The sequence below is a fragment of the Pogona vitticeps genome, chromosome 12 (assembly GCF_051106095.1).
Source record: "Pogona vitticeps strain Pit_001003342236 chromosome 12, PviZW2.1, whole genome shotgun sequence".
In the NCBI taxonomy this organism is placed as follows: Eukaryota; Metazoa; Chordata; class Lepidosauria; order Squamata; family Agamidae; genus Pogona; species Pogona vitticeps.
Window position 1 is genome coordinate 19,984,154 of NC_135794.1, and position 19,786 is coordinate 20,003,939.

A 19,786-nucleotide genomic window follows, 5' to 3' on the forward strand; every position below is an offset into this window, starting at 1 on the left:
CTCTTAATCATTTGCATTACTTAGATGGCCATCCTAGATTTCTTTAATACATGTCAATGTGCTTTTCCATTAGGCATGGCACCAGGACTGTATCCAGAGCTCTAGACGCTGATCTTTTTCTACAGACTCAGCTGACCACCTAGTTTTCTACATTTCTTTTGTAAGACTAGGGAAAGGAGATTCATTCACTCTGAATTTTCATTCCTGTCTCCTTCGCCAGCAAGCAAAAATGTACTTGCATACTGAAAACACTCCTGTGTTTCAAAATCTGCCTTTTAGCAAATGTTTTTGCTACTGTTTTTCAGTCAAAAACATGCATAGAGAATTTTGTTAGGAAAATATGGATACAAAAATATTTTTGTTACTGGGGGAAAAAAGCACTGCAGTAGGGGGCCACTGCCTGCAAAAACATGCCCTGGAAATATGCATTCACTGAGGTGTGCGACAGAAAATATTCATGAATACGCATACAGATTTTCATGTGGACTTAAAATGTCTCACCTAGTTCTCATACGGAATCCGGTTAAAACAATGTTAGAAAAATGAGAAACTAACCAGAACTGGAATAGAACGGAATCTGGATAGAACTTAGATTTTCCTATCCCTCCATTTGACATAAGTGTTGAAGTTCATGGGAATTAACCGACGTGGTAATAGATAACACACCTACACTTAAATTTCCCAGAACACCCTGAAGAGCAAGAACGGCGGCTGCGCCCATTTAATTCTGCTGGGGTCTAACCCAGTACGCTGCATTCTCTGCCAGAACCCATGGCAATGAAAAAGCTTTTGAAGAAAGGTGTTTGTAGCACAGATTTGGTCACAGTAGACAGATCTTCCCACTGCAATCCCTAACCAAGTGCTTTAAGTTGTGATGTATTTTCTAAATCCTTCACTGGCCTTATGCAAGGGAAGCCAGGAACATTTTTCTTTTTGCTCTTGGCCGGAAGCCCTTTTTTCTAGGAGCTCCGCCTCGGCAAGAGGACCACAGCCCTTTCTTTCTGAATCCTCTCCAAGCAATAATTGTCCTTGCCTCTGGAGGGGGAGGCCAGAAAGGCTATGAGAACACATCTTATGAGGAATCTGCCAAAAGCACCCACAGGTAAAAAACCAAAAAAACAAAACTATAACACAAGATGGCTATCGGACAGCCTGGAAGTCAATGAATTACTGTCAGAGGAACCCGTTCATCCAGCTGCACCAGCATTAATAATCACACTTCTAAACTGTCACTTGTGCTTGTTTTCTGAATTCTGCTTTGTGATGATTTGAACGGATAAAGCTGTAGAATATTGCCATTATTTAATACACTCCACTCTCACTCTATGGTCAATTCATACTCTTAATGGGAGGATGTTTTTCCCCCGGCAAGTCTTAAAAAATGTTATTTCACCTGTTAATACACAGAGACTGTTTATCCTGGCTGGCCCTTGTGGTTCTATGTTCCAGTTTATGAATAATATAATATTCAATACTCCAAACAGTCGGTGATAGAAATTCTTGGTGTGACCTAAACATAGGCTTTAACCGAGAGCAACAGAAGGCGTGAGAAAAGAAGGCATTCCTCTTCGACTCAAGACTGTACAGCATCACTTACATGTGCCACCTGATAGCAGAATAGTTTTCTTGTCCACTGACTAAAATCAGAGCTTTGAACCAGATTCCAGCCCCCACCTCAACCCCAGTTTTCCATCCATAGCGGCACGATTCAACTCTAGTAACTGGAAAGCCAAGTCAAACGATTCCACCCTTCTGGCTTTTATGCCATTCTCTATTTTTGTTTTTTGAGAAAGCAGTTTCTCTGTTAAAAGACCGTTTAACTTGCAAAGATGATATATAATGTGATATGATCATGATGTTTATGTTTCTCATGTCAATTTGGGGGCTAACAATGGGAAAGGGCTTCATAAAGTCTAAGATAGAATCAAGAGATTTTTTAATACATGCCACTAAATTAAATTGATGCTTTTGAATTGTGGTGCTGGAGGAGGCTCTTGAGAGTCCCCTAGACTGCAAGGAGAACAAACCTATCCATTTTGAAGGAAATCAACCCTGAGTGTTCCCTGGAAGGACAGATCCTGAAGCTGAGTCTCCAATACTTTGGCCATCTCATGAGAAGAGAAGACTCCCTGGAAAAGCCCCTGATGTTGGGAAAGTGTGAAGGCAAGAGGAGAAGGGGACGACGGAGGACAAGATGGTTGGACAGGGTCATTGAAGCGACCAACATGAATTTGACCCAACTGCGGGAGGCAGTGGAAGACAGGAGGGCCTAGCGTGCTCTGGTCCATGGGGTGACGGAGAGTCGGACATGACTAAATGACTAAACAACAACTAAATTAAACTGGTTTTTCTCTTCTCGAGGAATTCTGAGGAATGTCATACTATGTAACGAGGGGATATCATGTTTACAGGATTGACAGCAGAATCTTACCTTGGACCAGTCTCCTGTTTTCCATTCGTAACAGCCTGTATGATCCTCACATTCCTCCTCATCTCGTGGCCTCGTGGCTGCGTCGCACTTCCTTTGGGAGTTGGTGCATGTTACCATTCTCTTTTGCTTCCCCCGTCCACAGTTGGACGAACACTGTAAAGGTGCAATAACTGGTTGACGCCTACAGCTAGGATGGCAATGGCCAAAGATCTATAGCTGCCAACAAGGTTTGACCTTTTTGAAACCATTTCAGACCTAAAGAGTTCTGTTTTTCCAAATGTTTCTCACAAGAGTCTTCATCAACTTCTGGCTAGAAAACAGTATAACATATTCAGATGTGATATATAAAAACTGGGTTCTGTGTAAAGCTTAATAGGTAAGAAATACAAGGCCATTGTTATCAACACATTTCTAGGGTGGAGGTCTGTTTGCAGCACTGCATCCCTAATGCAAGGACTGAATCTTCACTTCAAAGGTAAAGCAGGACCCACCACCACGCCATCCTACAACTGTGGCACATGCCTGCTTTCTTGGGGCTTCAGGCTAAACACACAAGTTTTGGGTGGATGAATAAAATATTCTGTGCCCCCAAATAACTACTTTGATCATCAAGAATGTTAATTCCAATTCTGAACTTGTGCGTTGTAGTAGTTTTATTGATCTGCCTTTGCTTCTTGGAAGAATTTATAGCAACAACAAAACAACCTGACACCAACCAGTGGTTGTATAGAAACATGTGATGGGAGCCACTAAATGACATATCCCGGAGGTGGCCAAAATGCTGTCCCTCGGTTCTTGAACTACAGCTCCCATCACTTCTAGCCTGAAGAGGCAATGACAATGAAAGCTTAGAGCTGTGAGTCAATAATATCTGGGGGACCACACTTTGATTGGCTACATTGGGGTGGGCAGACTGAGGCATATGGTGATAAAGAGCGAAGCATGTTTAGACCGAGGGAAGCATTTCTCAGCCTGAACACATAAGAAATTCTAACTCATCAGGAATGTCATGACGGATGGCAAACAAATTTCTTCTTGAATAAGTGAGCACATTTTAGCAGCCTCTGGAAAACTGCAAATGACACCTTTTGACACTGAAGAAAATGTTCACACAATTCCTCCCCCTGCTCTGTCCTGGCTCAGCCTCTTAAAAAAAAAACCTTGTTCTGGAAGACCATCTTTAACCCTCTCAAGGGATCAGCGCAGAACAGAATGTGGTCTTGACACTGAATAAACAGTTGTAGAGATGAGATACTCTGTCACATCTTTTGAATGCACTCCAAGAAGCTGCTCCATGAAGGAGGTCCAGAATGGAAACAAGCCCAAGCTTGATGCATGCTACACAGAAGGGGCAGATCTCAGCATGCCTGTCTAACCATCTTTAAAAAAAAAAAAATTAACAAAAAGCAAGCAATCATGACCTCCTGGCCCTGTTAAGGACAGACATGACAAGTGTTTATGAGCTGGCAAGCAAACAGACATGCTTTGAAATACTCTACAGCAATTGTGAAATGTCTTCTTAGACTTGGGAAGGAAAACAAAAATCTGAGAAGACTTCAACTCAATTTACTGTTACTCACTGTACGGCCCTGTTATGGAAAGTAACATTTTTCAAGTGCAAAATCAAGAATGGAATTCTGCTGGCTACCGGTATGGATTTCTTTACAGTATGTTATAGAGATGCTGAAACTCAACAGCTGTTTTTCAAAACCAGTGGCCAACAGCATCCACCTTCAAAACAAAGGAGGATGAATAATGTGATGCCGTGGAGCAAGACAGGAAAAATAAAAAGTTAGACTGGAAAGAATCCCTTGCGCTTGCTCCCATGAACCAAGAGACTAAGGCCAGACAGAAATCATTCAAGGTATTGCTGGGCTCCACACTTCATGTTTTTGGGAAGCAGCCCATGGCCAAAGGCTCATGCCTCAGAATGCTTTGCAAACCAGTTGACAAATGTTGTGTGTGGTTGGAAGAAAAACAAATTCAGTCATGGAACTGTTCAAACCATCAAAACCATTAAAATCTGCAAGCTATTAAAAGCATCACAATAAACTAAACATCATCGTAAGCCAATTTAAAAAGTTGTTTCTTTGTGCCTCTCCTAAAAGCAGTCGGGGTGGAAACGGATCCCAATTCTGAGAGGAGTGCATTCCACAATCTGGAATGTGGTGTAGTGCTAGACGCAACATGTTGGGGACCTGGGTGGGGGGACGCAACCCTCCAGGGCTCCTGAAATCTGGAAAAGTAGAGATATGGAAGATCCTGGAAGAACTGCAGTTCTGTTTCAGTAATGGGTCCAATGCTTGTCCTAAGAAGCAGGCAATTGCCCAAACTGCAGAGGTGACCCTAACCTCTTCAAAAAGGTAGCCAAGGATCTTGGATGGCGAAGCTGTGAGTGAGCTGAGTTGACCTCAGTCCCTGGGGACAGTTGGCAGTACAGAAAACCTAGTCAGCTTTTGGAAGACCAACACAAAAGGTTCAAATACGTAGTCACTATTTGTCCAGAGTGCACCAGATCAGCTGACATATTTATTATAATTTACTAGAATTTGGATAATTATAATGACATTTCCCTCAATACAGTGGTGCCCCGCATAGCGACGATAATCCGTGCAGCCAAAATCATTGCTATACGGATTTGTCGCTATGCGAAATAAAAAAAGCCCATAGGAATGCATTGAAACCCCTTCATTGCGTTCCTATGGGCTTAAAACTTACCTTTTAAGCGAAAATCCTGCATACGGCGACCATTTTAGCTGCCCGGTAAGTGAGGAATCCATCCCTGTTTTACCCGGCGGCCATTTTGGAACCACCGATCAGCTGGGGAAAAATCATCGCTATGCAAAAATCAGTAAGCGAAACAGCTTACCGATCATCGCAAAGCGATTGTCCCCCATAGGAAACATTGTTATGCAATCACAAAAGCAATTGCAAAACATCGTCGCTATGCGGATTTGTCGTTAAATGGGGCACCCATTATGCGAGGTACCACTGTATCTGCCTTATGATGATTCATCCTTTCTTCATCTAGTCTCATATTGTTTATGCTGTTCTCAAAAGATTGAGCAGCATTACTGGTATGCCACTAGGTCTGAAAGAGATGATGGGATGTATTATGCCTTAGATCCCATGGTACAGATGCCTATGGCAGAACAGGCACGTGAACTGGCTCTAGAGGTGGCGATGGATTTATGGACCCCACTTGGTTGTGGGACTGGATTTGGGGAACTCATTCCTAAAAGTCTACTTTGGGAACACAAAAGCACTTTGAAAGCACAGCCACTCGTTTTAATACTGCCTCTTCATTTTTAAAAGGACACTTCAGAGAAGCAAGGGAGATTCTGCCCATTGGGAGACTTTTATAGTGAAATCCCTGACATTATACCCTCAGCCCCACCAAGAGTACCTTACCTTAGACCATTCTGATGCTTCCCAGATGGAAAGGCAATCTCGGCCCTCACAGCTCTGGACTGCGGTTGGTTTCGGGCCAAGGCAGTAGAGGTCTCTCGTGTTGACATAGGTGCCATTTTGCAGCTGATAGACGCAGGCCACTTCGCGATGCTGGATGCCTTTGGTACAGGTTGCAGAGCAAGGGCTCCACTGCCCTGCCACCCACCTGGTCCAAGATAACAGAGAAAAGGGATGCATTGAGGGCGCCATGCACGGGATCACACACAGCTGCTCATAAATCAGTGGCTTAGTGTTTAAATCGGGGTAGGTTTCTCTTGTTCACACCCTACAGGACCCAGATCTTTTAACCCCCTTTTGACGATGACACCCTTAACACAGACAATCCTTTAATTCCCAGGATCACCTAACCCATCCCCCCACCAACGGATAGGCAATGGGAAATGAGCACAGAACATAGGCAACTCCACCTGCATGGATTCGATGTTGCTTCAACATCTAGGTTGCAGAAATATTGCTCGGGATTTCTTTCTGGCTTCGCCACAGCTAGACCTTTCATCTTACCTTGGGCAAGGCTGGCTAACTGGTTGCCTTACAAATGGAAAATCTGGAACAATTTAAGAGTTATCTTAAATATTGTTTGGGACCCGGCTTAGCACAGGAACATAGAGAGTTGCCAGTTAGTGAGACGGTTGGTCTTTCTATCCTGGGATTGTTGACATGGTTGTAATGTGAGGATATTGTAATAAAGGTTTAAAAAGAAAGAGATGGATTAGCACTGGCTTTCTGGGTTTCAGACATAATTCTGAACCTAGGATCTTATGCATGTAAAGGATACATGCCACTAGTTAGCCATGGTCCCTCTTCAAATTGATGAAACCTGCTTACATTTCATTTACCTTACTGATAACTATATAGCTACATACATTTTAAAAAGTACCACTTTTAATTTTCCACTAAGCAAAACCACTTAAGAAACACCTACTAACAAAGATAAGAGTCTGTAGTATGAAACTTTTTAATTTGAAAAAGCTGCTCACTGACTGTGGACGTCCAGTTCAAAAGGTGTCCCCTATAGATGTAAAAATAGAAATAGAAGCTAATTTTTGCTGTTCTGCTGCTGAAGCCCAGTCTTTCTGCAACACCAGTCCAGCCAACCCAAGAGCAGCCAACCATAGGTCCCAGGAGGCCTCTGCCTTCAAAAACCCACTGTTGACATCGGGGTGAGTGGATTGACCTGAGCTATCGTGAGAGGTAAAGATCAGGAGAGAGGTTAAAAGGCTAAGCAGAAAATTACAGGTTTGAAGTGTGGATAGCAGGAGCATCAGGAGCGGTTTGGCAATATGACACTCCATTGTGCTCTTTGCTTTGTAAGAAAAGCAAAAGACAAAAATATTATGAAACTATATGTAACACATTGCAGATAAGATCAACATAATTATAGCTTCCAAAGGCTATCCTAATTAAATTTCCTTTCCAAGGGAATATAGGTGGTCTCGTTATCTCTATACCCTATACTATCTTTCGTTAATTTGCTCTTATAGTCACGCTAAAGAGCTGTTTTGGTACGACTTATGTGACATCGTACAGGTAAAGAAGAATACAGAAGATGCAGGTAAAGAGAAATGTCTACATGGCATCATTGTACTACCTATGACCTGTCAAGAAGGAAGATCTTTTCCCTAATTGTTTCCAAAGTTAAAGGACTGGAACAAGAATGCTATATGACCATGAAATGTGTGTATATGGAGGAAAAGGAGGAAGCGGCAGCTATGGTAACCATTCAGCCTTTCAGGAAGCCAGAATCCTAACCTTTCATTACAAGCCTGACAACATGGTTACCTCCCAAAATCAAGCAAATATTTATCTTGCAACCTTTGCTAAGGAACTTTGTAGGGTAGGAACTAAGATAGAGGGAACCAACTGAAGACAAAGAAAGAGAAAGGGAGGCTTGAAAGCAGGCCTTTTTAAAAAATTAATTAAAAAAAATACCCTAGTTAAAAATGGAACCAAAATAATGGACAGACCATTAAAGAAGTTGTTGACTGAGCGTTCAGATGCAATGGGAGTAGCCTGATGGAGTCGTGGGCAAGGGGGCTGAGTGAGAAGCTGCATTGTGAATGTACTGTCAGTCCCAGAAGCAGGCATGGCTGCTCTCCAGATCTTGCTGAATGAAGCATTACTAGAGTATTGTCATCTCCCTGTGATATATAGCCCTTGGCAAAGAAAGGAGAGAAAAGGATGGAGAGCAAAGGAGATCAGCAGAGATGAAAGGAGTGAAAAGCTTCCATAGGAGCCACCCTGTTGGTTCGCCTTCAGAATTGACAGTTCAAATGCACTCCCGAGGGGGGAAAAAATGGGTTGTGACCTTTGTTGGAGGGAAAAGAAACAGAAGGCAGCAGAAAGGAGACCGCCTCACACACTTTCACTTCCAGTTCAGTGGTCTGTAAGGGAACAGGAAAGACGGGCATGGGAAGAGCCCGGCATTCTCGACAATGACCGTCGGGAAACTCTGACGCGATGCAAGTTCAGGATAACAGCCCTTTCTTTCATTCCGTGGAAAGCTGTGACAAGTACTTGGGGTGTATGTGTGTGGGGGGGAGCTGTCACTTAGATTTAACTTTGCTCGGACCCATTGTACAATGGCACGGTGGATACTAATGGTGCATCTGTTCTACCACTTTTCTTTTTGACACATTTTTAGGTTGTGACTAAAAGGTTTGGGGATTTGACTACTAAATGGTGGAAGAAAGTTTTCACTGTCACGGCAACATGTGGCCATCACAAAAAGAGAGGGGGGAAAAGGGGGGAAGGAGCAAAATAATAATTTAAGAAATGTAGCCACAATTAATAAGTCCAGTGTTAATAAAACAATCTACTCTACCCACCCAACGAGGCGTGGATAAATAAAGGGAGTCTTTGCTTAGCCTGAGAGAAAGAGAAAGTCTGTGCCACTATTCTGGAATAAATGAGGTGCTACCCAAGTGCAAAGGCCTTCTTTTCCATTGTTGTAATTTCAGATTGTTAGAGGATATGGAGGTGGGCCTTCGAAGCACATCTTGGTGGGTAGGTAAACATTCCTGTTCTGTGTTTCCAGACTCTGTCTCCTCAGAATCCCAAATGGAGTTTGAGTTCCTCTTTTATTTATTTATTTATTTATTTAGATCATTTAGAACAAGGAGGAAGGAACTATGAAGCCGCCGGTGGCCATGCAGCTTCTCCCCTAAGACATCTACTTACACAAGATTTTTGAGGGAACAAGAGAAGAACGCTACAGGTGCTGAACTGAACATATGATCTCCAAGATAGCCACGAACCAGGCCAATGTTGTACCAAGAAAGAAATTAGCTCCTCTTATTTTATTACTGCTTGTGTGCTACTAAATTAGAACTGAAACACCATAAACAGTTCTGGGAGTTCTTGGTTACGATGGTGCTGTTTGTCACATCCAGCATTTTGAAAAGCTGCAATGTTTTATTATTAATATGAAGTTATATTATTGATTAGGGACATGCTGGCGCTGTGGGCTAAACCGCAGAAGCCTGTGCTGCCGGGTTAGAAGACCAAGCAGTCATAAGATCAAATCCACGCGATGGAGTGAGCTCCCGTTGCTTTGTCCCAGCTCCCGCCAACCTAGCGGTTCGAAAGCATGCAAATGCAAATAGATAAATAGGGACCACCTCGGTGGGAAGGTAACAGCGTTCTGTGTCTAAGTCGCACTGGCCATGTGACCACGGAAGATTGTCTTCGGACAAAACGCTGGCTCTATGGCTTGGAAACAGGGATGAGCACCGCCCCCTAGAGTCGAACACAACTGGACAAAAATTGTGAAGGGGAACCTTTACCTTTACCTTATATTATTAATTACTTCCCTCATAATCTCAAAAGCACCTATTCACAGAGGAGATGTCCTGTCCTATCTCTGCATGACTTATCCTCTTTCCAATCAGCTTCTAGTCTGTGTAATTGTATCAGATTTTATTACACAGCATGGAAGACTCTAATTCCTCCTAATACAAAGTCAAAATGGAACTTCCTGCATTCAGAGGAAGCTGGCTGGTTTTTTTTATACCTGTATCTCTAACACACACACACTCACCTCCAATTATGTCCACCCTATGACACAAAAATGAAACCATACGTCTCTCTTCAATAACACCGGTTAGGGGCATCAGACCCCCACGTAGTTCAAAATCTGTGGATAACTCTTATGCTCCCCAAATGTAAGGCATACACAACTGATTCACATGCACGCACGCACCCCACACCCCTCTCTTGACCCATGTCAGCTTCCAGAGATGCCCCAGCACCCTCTCCAATCGACACACGGGGCCTCCATGACAGGAGAGGGAGCTGGATGGACCACCATCATCATACTGGGGGCTGCTGCATTGCCAATAACAGGGTCCCTGGTAAGCCCGAGACCCACCTGGTGACAAAGAGCAGCACTGTATTTATTGAACATTTATCTATTCAATTCACTTTTACAAATTCCACCTCCATTTTTTTTACTAACGTGTCTCATTTGTTTACAAATTTCTTATACTGTATGAATGTATTTATGTATTTTAACCTTTGTGCATTTCTGCCAGTGATTCAAAAATGTTCATCCATTTGTTTTCAATTACACACATTTCAGCCATTGACATTCTAAAGTGTGCACATAGTTTTACATGCACCATCCTTCTCAGAAATGCCTCAAAACCCTTGCAAACGGGCAGACTTTCAAGGTAAGGCGTGTTTCCATTGGCAATGCGTCTTAGGAGGTGTGGAAATGTGATTTTCCTCAGGACGGTCAAATCCAACAAAATTCTTTTTCCATCCCTAAATATGTTCAAAAGAATACACACAGACAAGAAAAATGCCCAGGCGCCCAGAAGCAGTGCATGTTGTGGACAAAAATATGATCGGGCAAACAAGAAGCTCTTGAGCTATCTACACAAAAAGACAAGCATTTCTATCACATAGCAGTCTAGACTACAAAGCACCAAAAAAACAGCCCTTATTCATTTTTTTTTTTTTTTACAAATCACCTCCATGAGGGCAGAGCTTGTCCTGAAAGACAGGAGGAGTTATAATAAATGCTGTAATAATTCCATCTGGAAGCAAACTCGGGACTTCTTTAAAAATAAATAAATAAACCATAGCCACGGTGAAAGAGAATGGTCCCTTTAAGATGTAGTCGGTCAGACCCATGCCAAGCATGCATTTCTAATATCTGGGTGGGCAGGCACAAATGGAAATTTAAATTCTACAGAGACGCAGAGAATGTGCTTCAGAAAACATTTCCATTTGGCAGGGCACGAAGTATGAATGTGTGGATGACCTGGAGGGAGGGAGGGAGAGAACGGCTAGGCGAGAGGGAGGCTGGGCCTTCCTGGATGTGAAGCACTGTATGGTTGTGTGTTGCCATGGTGCTAGTCATTTTGAACAGATAGGTGGGGTATAAAGAAAATAAAAAATAAATAAATAAAACCGACCAATAGGAGCAGCATCCTTCATTGTCTGACCACGGATAATGGTCCTTTATTGTGACCGTATATTTGCTCAGAAATTCCACACTAAACGCTACAATTCTGGCACAACATTAAGGAAAAGGATTAAATCCATGGAGAGAAAGCATTTTAGACTTCCTGTTCTCAACAGAGCTGGGTTCGGTTGGCAGTGGTTCGACCCTCCTCTCAACCCTAGATGCATTGTTTGCAAACGAGGCACCGCGTTTCAGGGGTCAAAAATTGAAGTGACAAGGCAGCCTCAGAAGGTTTTGAACATTTAAAGATGACCTAGCTATCCACACCAACTAGGAAAAGGAGACTGGAACTATTCCATTGATAGTGGAAAGCTTCCACTATTCCATTGAAGAAGGAACGCTTCAAACGTGCTGTAGAAATTTGGTTTTAGTTTTAGAAAATAGTCCGTTTCTCAATTTTTAATTCCCTCCCCTTTAGGGACATTTTTCCTTTTTTGCAGCTCGTTCCTAATGACACCACCAAATTATCTTTTTTTTTTTTTTGCTTGATTTGCATCTCTATTAAAGGTTAATTTGGGCATTTATCCAATTACTTCTTTCTAGAAATCTGTTCCAGACCCTTAACAGAACCAGGATGGTTTAAGGGGGGCATAGGGGAATCACACACATACATGACACAAATTAAGACCACTGGCTGAAGAAAAAGGCATACAACGTTGATTGAAATATTCGCAACGACCAAGACTTTGACACAGACCAGCTTAAACACAAGCAGCACCCACGTGGTGTATTCCATCTCTGTCAAATAAAAAGAACCCTTAGCACTATTTCCAAACAGCTTCTTGGCTTTGACGAGTCTCCAGAGAGTGGACGTTGCGTTACTGGAAGGCAGCCACAGTAAATGTCTTCTGTATGATGGTCTGGTTCTCCCTGAGGTGACAAACTATTGTCTAGACTGTGCCACTTCAGTCTTACTGCTTACAAAAATAGGCCCTATATGCACAAAGCTAGTCTGTCAAGGGAAGAGTTTAGCACCAGAGAAACATTCTTATTTTTGAGCATCCACCAGCGTGCTCACAGTTCGGATAACATTTTATCACCTCAGTAAAGCCTATGTGTCTTAAGTGTCCTGATATGGCACTGGAGAGTGACTTGTTTGAATTGGGATTGGATCCTGAGAAACAGTCAATTTTGGTCCATTCTGAAATAATCTCAGTGATGAAAGAGAGAGTAGCAGTGTCCCTTTTAGGCAACGCTCTGGTAACGCTGGAAGCTTTCCCTCCTTTCCGGAAAACATCTACATCCTGCTCTTTATTTAAAGATCTCAGGTTAGCATACAAGCAATGGCTCAAATTAAGCAGCTCCAAATATTTGCTTTTTTATATCATGCTGTTCCTGCAGTGACTCTCTTCTGCAACGTTTTATCTTCACTAGAACCCTATGAGGTAGGCTAGTTTGAGAAAGAATGGCTGGCCCCGAGGTCACTTTGAGAGTTTCATGGCTCAGTTGAGACTAGAATCTGGCTCTTTCGAGTCTGATCCTGCACTCTAAGCGCTGTGGCACATCTCCACTGCCTTTCTGTTCGTTTCCCTGCTCAATTCAAGAAGCAGATTACCACCTATAAAGCCCTAAATGCTCTTTCCACTTTTTATTATTAAAAACTGTAATGCAAAAGGAGGCCAAGAAAGTCATTACTAGAAACTGAGCATTTTTTTATAAATAAAATAAAAGATAAAAAATAAAAGTGAGCTTTTCAGGCTCTTTGGCTGTGTTTGGAAGGTTGTTCTTCCTAATGTTTCGCCAGCCTCTGTGGCTGTGTGAACAGCTCTGTTTGTGCTCTGGCTGCTGTCCTCTGAAGATGCCGGCCACAGAGGCTGGCGAAACGTTAGGAAGAACAACCTTCAGAACAAGGCCAAAGAGCCCAAAAAAAACCCCACGACAACCATTTTTAAAAACTTATTTAAAACAGAACTATTTAAAGCTGTCTTTTATTCATGTCCTCCTTTTGACGACCCCCGTGTTTAAAATCTGTTCTAAATGATCCTTGGTGAGCTACGTTGCATTTTATTTTTGTATTACATTATTTACTTGTGCACTGTTTTTAATTTATTGAATCACTTGTGTTTATGTGTATACTGTTCATGGGCCAAAGAGTGCACATTGCATGACAGGGTGGTAGATAGGCTAAATAAATCAATATATTGGAACTTGTTTGTAAAAATACAAACAGAAACATTCATGCTACTGGCCGTAAGAAGCTCCTTACCTTGACTGGCAAGGATGCATGTTACACCTTCGAACCTGGGACTCAGGACGGGTCACCCGCTGACAAGCGCTATCATTCACCAACATCATGGTCTTGTTAACTATTTGGGTGCAGGAAACAATGGTTTTACGTTCTCCTGAAAGTGGATGAAAGGGAAGAAGAATCATTCTAGGTTTGAAGATGTCACTTTATTCAAATACGTCGATACGGCTGCATTCAAAGAGAGTCAGATTTCAGAGAGAAAGATGAAAACATGGTCCTTACCACATGCCATCACTCTGGAGATTCTTGCTCTCCGGAAATAGTTACTTACACTAAAAACTGTCAGAACAGAATAATATCTATGAATTCAACAACAAACAAAAATGCTGAAGACTGATTTCATATCTCTTGAGTTCCATTTGACTGCAAACACGTCCTCACTGTTTTCAAAAATTGCTGCTTTTCACAGCAGCATCCTGAGGCTTTGGGGTTCGAAACCTAAGTGCACAGCGAGATGCACTAAGTCGCCCTCCATCACTCAGCAGCTGCAATGACAGTCGGGTTTTTTTGGAGACCCCCATGACCTTCACAGTAATAGATACTCTTGTCTCCGTGCATTGTTTCTCTCTCTCTTCTGCTGGATTTTCTGACAATTCTTCGGCCTTCAGTTCAGGAATGCTTCAATTCAAGGGGTACAGAATACGTGCTACATGCACCAGGGTCCCAATTCATATTTCTAGGGTCTCCAGTTTTAAAAATGTCAGGAAGCAGGAAGAGAAAAGACCTCTTTACTTGAGGCCTCGGAGAGCTGCTGTCAGTCAAACAGAATTGGTTGCATGGTTGAGGGAGACTCTGCAGAAGGCCCTCTTCTGTGACTGCCATTCCAAAGCAATGTGTGTGGGGAAAATGGCTGCAAATATAAAGCATGGCAGCCATTGGTAGCAGAACATCATGTTTTTGTAGATGTCAGCCTCCTCCGACCCCCATCTGTGCCTCAGTTTCCAAGTCACTCTTGGAAGCAAATCTGGCAGGCAGGTTTTGTCTGCTGCCAACAGAAAGATCACTCTTCTATTGCTTCTTTTTTAACAAAGGGGAGGGGGCTAGAGCAGCTGTTCTTGGTGGATCCTGCCAGAGTTTTGGGTCCCTGAAGATCCTGCTTGCTACTTCTGGGCGGTAGTCCCAGCAGCAGGAAATACTTCAGTGGATGGACCCATGTCTGAACTGAAGCAAGGCAAATGCCTGTACCTTGCTTTTCTGTGTGTTGCTAAACTCATAGTCAGATATTATTCTACTTTGAGGGGTTTTGCTGTAAGTGTTGTTTCTGGAGGCCAAGAATCCCCAGAGCGAGGGAGGGCATATGAGAGGGGACCACCACGATTAACTAGCACTCTTACTCCACTACCTGAGACAAGCAACTCACCTGGCTTAGCAGAAGGGCCAGAGCTAATATCTAGTAACCCATGCCCATGTTCTTGTATTTTACCCTATATTGCAACTTGCCTCCAAAATGTCATTTAGTAGCATGGATATCAGTTTTCCAGATGGACAGGCAGCGCTTACCTCCTCCGCACTGTACACTACAGCCTTCCCACCCACTGTGGGTCCATATGTACAAGGAGTCCTGCTGGTGTTCTGGCTCACTTCTATTTTCAACAGAGTAGTTCACAGGGATGGTGTATTCATAGTGGATACCATAGTTCTGGTCATGGAATAACAGTACCTGGTTGAAGGAACAGGAGTCCGTTATTGAGAGCAGCAGAGGAAGGATGACACACCAGTGAAAGAGATAGATAAAAATGGCTAAAATGGCAAAGAGCTAATAAAAGTAGTTCTACATCAAGAGTTTTGAGTGAGTCAGGGCTGGGGATTTAAATGGTACGGCAAGTTTGAAGAACACACACACACCCCTCTCTCTCTTTCTTCTGGGTAAGACAGATGGCCTGAGCTGCTGTTCACATTTTTGAGACAAACGAATGAACAGCAAAACTCCAAAAGTACCTCCGATTGTTTGGGGTTCAAAATTTTTTATGATTTTGACCCAACTCTGGGAGGCAGTGGAAGACAGGAGGGCCTGGCGTGCTCTGGTCCATGGGGTCGCAAAGAGTCGGACATGGCTAAACAAAAAAAAATTAATGCTTCAGTTGTTTAAAATGGCTAAGAATCAGCCATTTCGAGTGAATGAGGATCAGAACAATCAAAGTCACAAACAACAGAATTTTTGTTAGGCTGCAGATGATGCTCAGCTAGGAGAGTATAAACACAACAATTATCACTGCCTCCCCCCCCCCAAGTGGTTGTCTATTAGGTTGCACACATGACCTTTGAACCTGGAGTTGTCAGTTTACAGTCATGGTCAATCACTGTTAACAGGTTCTTCTTGACCTTTTAATAATATTTTGAGGACATAATGTAGGAGCTGACAACTATGGCTCTCTAGATCTTTTTTTAAAATGCCACTCCTACAGTCTTTTACTATTTTGGCAGGGGGGATGTACACCAAAAACGTCTGGAGAACCATAAATGCACTCCCTCAGTTCAATGTTTGAAGAATTGTGCATTGTGGATATCCTGTAGTTCTCTAATTCTAGGCCACTCTAAGTACCAATCTAAGAACTTTCCCACGAATTAATAAGAATACACATATATTCAACTCCTCCCCCCTAACCCTCAGTTTCTTGTTCGAACAGTTTGTTGCTGGTCATTAAAGTAGAGCTTCAGAAAACATGAAGTGAACTAAGTTGACTGTTAAAGCAGCTTGTTAAAATTAATGGCTCTGCTGAACTAAGATGCCATGGATTAGATATGTTCAAATCCCAAGTGTGCCGGAAGGTGTGCTAGAACTGGGTGCCGGCTGGAAGAAAGATTAGTGGGAAAGCCAAGGGAAGAGGTAGGCAGAAGGCGACACAGTATCTCGTTGCAGTGAAATGTTATGTGAGATTATTGAAATAGCCAGAGGGAGCAAGAAGCCCACTGAAAACACCAAACCCTAAGTAAATATGGCAATGTGTTGTCTGATGTGTGGTAGGGAATGGTGCCAGGTAGAACCAGTCTGGCCCTCTGAGAGCTTGAGGGACCTGCATCTGCTTTAGACCTCATGGAACCACACAGGAAAGGTAAAATCAAAAGCTGGCTTTTACAGCTGCTGCAGGGGAAAAAAGCCTGTATATAGTCTCCCACATACATCCAGTAGGTGAGGCTGGAACAAATGTTCTTGTTTCTAAGTCTACCTGTAGGATGAGAATTCCATTTTGGATCTTTTTATTCATCTGTTTATTTAAAATGTTTATATACCACCCAACCAGACAAGCAAATACGTATGGCTTTAAAAACGATAAAAAGGAGGGGGAAATTAATAAAATCATAAATCTTTTAACAAAAAAACACATTAAATCAGATGAAACAAAATCAAGATATAACTGTGTTCAAACAGTAAAATGTGTTTTTTTTTTAAAAAAATCACTAATCAAACTGAAATAGTAAAATCAAAAATGAATATCAAACACTGAATGTCTGATGGAAAAGGAAGGTCTCAGCCTGGCATCATTGAGGGTCAGGGAAATGGTAATTCCCGATATTGCCACATTTTAACTTTAGACAAGCAACTCCTTCAAAGCACACTCAGGCTTGGAAACGAAGCCTGCAGATCATAAAACAAAGGCATATTAATTTTGGAATGTGGAAGGTTCATGCTTTAGCAGAGCCCTGGTTGCTACTTAGGAGGAAGCAGAGCAAATTAGTTTTTTTTCCCCCCTTGGGAGCGCATTATGTGAGGAGGCTCTTGTATTACCTGGCCATTGTGGACAGGGGCACCCCTGAAAAGATAATCTCAAAATGACCTTCACCATCTGGGAGGAAGCAGATGTGACCAGGTGCTTTTTCAGGTAGAGTGGCCCTGTGTCATTTAGGGCTTGGTAAATCTGAACCAACGCTTTGAATGTGTTGAAGAAACTGGCTACTACTCAGTGCCAATGATACAGCATGGGAATGATGTGTTTGAACAAACGGACCCAGCCAGCAGCCTCTTTTTGCACTAACTATTCTGGACCATCTCTACAGGTAGTCTCACGTGACAACACATGACAATAATCCAGACGAGTGGTTACCTGCGCAAAAGGTAATCACCTCGACTTAGATCTAGTATCCCGTTTCCAGCAGCAGCCACCCCCACGTTCCTCTGAAAGTGGAGAAGCAGGGTTGCCTCAAGGGTGGAGTTATTGAGGATCCTGAAATTTTGCAGTGAGGAAAAAAGAACTTTCCTAACTTCAGTTAATAACTTTGGATAATATGCTGAGCCGGCTCAAAGGATGAGGAAGGGCAATTGCAAAACCTTTTCCCCCAGTGTGAAAAGCCCTACCAATGGCCTGGAGCAGCTCCCTTGAGAAGGAGTAACAAATTTGAAATTTAAAATTGCCTTTGTGAATGTGCAATGCACAATGGTAGGTACACCTGCTTTTGCTATAAAGCCATTAAGAGAGGCTAGTATTTTAAAAAGATAGAAACATCTGAAATGTGGATTCATGCACAGATGCTACGAACTGGGATCTTCTGGGTGGTCAATAAAGAAGTCATAAAGTGAAATCAGTAAAGATAGGAATTTTAAAACACAAAAATTCCATCTAATCTATTGAATGCTATCGTTAGGGGAGAAAAAATCTAAAGCTATGATACTTCTGTCCTGCAATGAGAAACGAGAATCATTCAAGATAAAACGTCCAGAAAAATAAAGGAACGAGAAACACTTGTTGGTTGAGGCTGGTCTGGATACAATACAAAACACTTCTGAAAGAGGAAAAGGGAAGCAGAAAAGTGGCGAAGCATTTCACTTCACCAAGACAATGCAAAGCAACAAGCTTGTGGCAACTGCAGTTTGAAAGGCACTGACCCCCTCCGTAACATGTGATTCAACATCCCCTGTTCTCTTGGCAAGAGGAGGAAGAATAATGCTGTGCATTTTGGAGGACTGGAACACCCATTTTAATTTTAGCCAGACATGTTTTCTGTTTTGGTGGAAACACTGGCGAATGACTTTCTCACCAAACGCCGGTCATCCCGGCATTCTGCTGAAGGCTGAACAACACCATCCTTTACTAGGCAATCAGAGCAGGTCAAGAGAGGTGTTTCATTAAAATTTTTAGTGTTTAATTTCCACCACGTTCTGTAACAAACTGAAGCAACCTAACTGTTTTAAAAAAACATGATAAAGACAAGTGAGCATCGCATATGGTGGTATTAAATCTTCAAAGCATGAAAAATCTGAGAGCGCTACTTTAAAGCACTTTAAAGTGCTAGGTAGCTCTAAAGCTCACTGCGCGACCTTCAGCCTAACCTCCCCTGCACACAGGACCTTGGAAGAAAAAGTGGGATAGCAATAAACACAAAATAGGAGCCCCACAGTTCCAGTGACACCTGACTGAGGTGATGTGATGCTTAACCTCCAGTCAAGCCATAGGTTAAAGGCAGGTTTAGTGTCTGCAGTTGTTGTGTTTTTCCTCCCACAATGGGATTTCTTCACAGAAAAGTGTCTCAGGAAACAGGCTTAGAAATTAAGCCCGTGTTTACCCACCACCGCCCAATCACAAAAGAAAGCATGCTAAAGACAGATAGGTGAGAGTAAAGTGTGCACTCTGCTAAACAGACACATTTCACCACCTGAGGGAGCACCTCTTCTAAAAACATGCAAAGCGAGTCACCTGGTTTGATTCCCTGCCAGGTGCTTGAAATTTACTTCTTTGGCGTCCAAGGTTCTCTCATGCACAAAAGGGAAAGGAGGCACATAAAATCATCACAAAGCTCCTGGATTGGCCTAGTTTTGCGTAAACGTTGGGCCCTGGACGTTTGCCTGTTTCTTAGTCAACAGAAGAGGGCCCTCCATTTGCTGCAAGTTGCTAGACCTCTGTTCCAGCAGATGATGTCAGAGATGATGACTGGCAAATGTAAACGCCAAATGCAGATCAGGCTCATGGGTCCAGGCCCGGTACTTATATACTGCTGTCCATTTTGTTTAAGGTTGGGGCTGAAATGAAGGTGCAGACATGGCTGTGCGGATTGAGACTGGCTTAACAGAGATCTGCTCTGGATTGTCTTTCAGATCCGCTGATCTCTCCTGCCTTCACGAAGACACTGGGCCAGATAACCCTTGAGGCCCTTGTAGCCCTTTAACTCTACCAAAACAGACCCTTTTGATTGTTTTCTTTTTCTCTCGCTCTTTTTAATCTGTACGAAAACAAAT

General features: G+C 42.7%; 1 protein-coding gene across 6 annotated transcripts in view; it reads right to left on the bottom strand.

Moving 5' to 3' along the window:
- Positions 1–19,786, bottom strand: part of ADAMTS17 (ADAM metallopeptidase with thrombospondin type 1 motif 17) — a 164,841-nt gene that overhangs the window by 11,520 nt on the left and 133,535 nt on the right. For all 6 annotated transcript variants that reach the window (XM_078381127.1, XM_078381125.1, XM_020781746.3 and 3 more), the window contains 4 exons: positions 15,118–15,277; positions 13,576–13,711; positions 5,843–6,047; positions 2,432–2,584 (listed from right to left, as the gene is read on the bottom strand). In XM_078381127.1, coding sequence (XP_078237253.1) covers positions 2,432–2,584; positions 5,843–6,047; positions 13,576–13,711; positions 15,118–15,277 — 654 coding nt within the window. The remainder of the gene's footprint in view (positions 1–2,431; positions 2,585–5,842; positions 6,048–13,575; positions 13,712–15,117; positions 15,278–19,786) is intronic.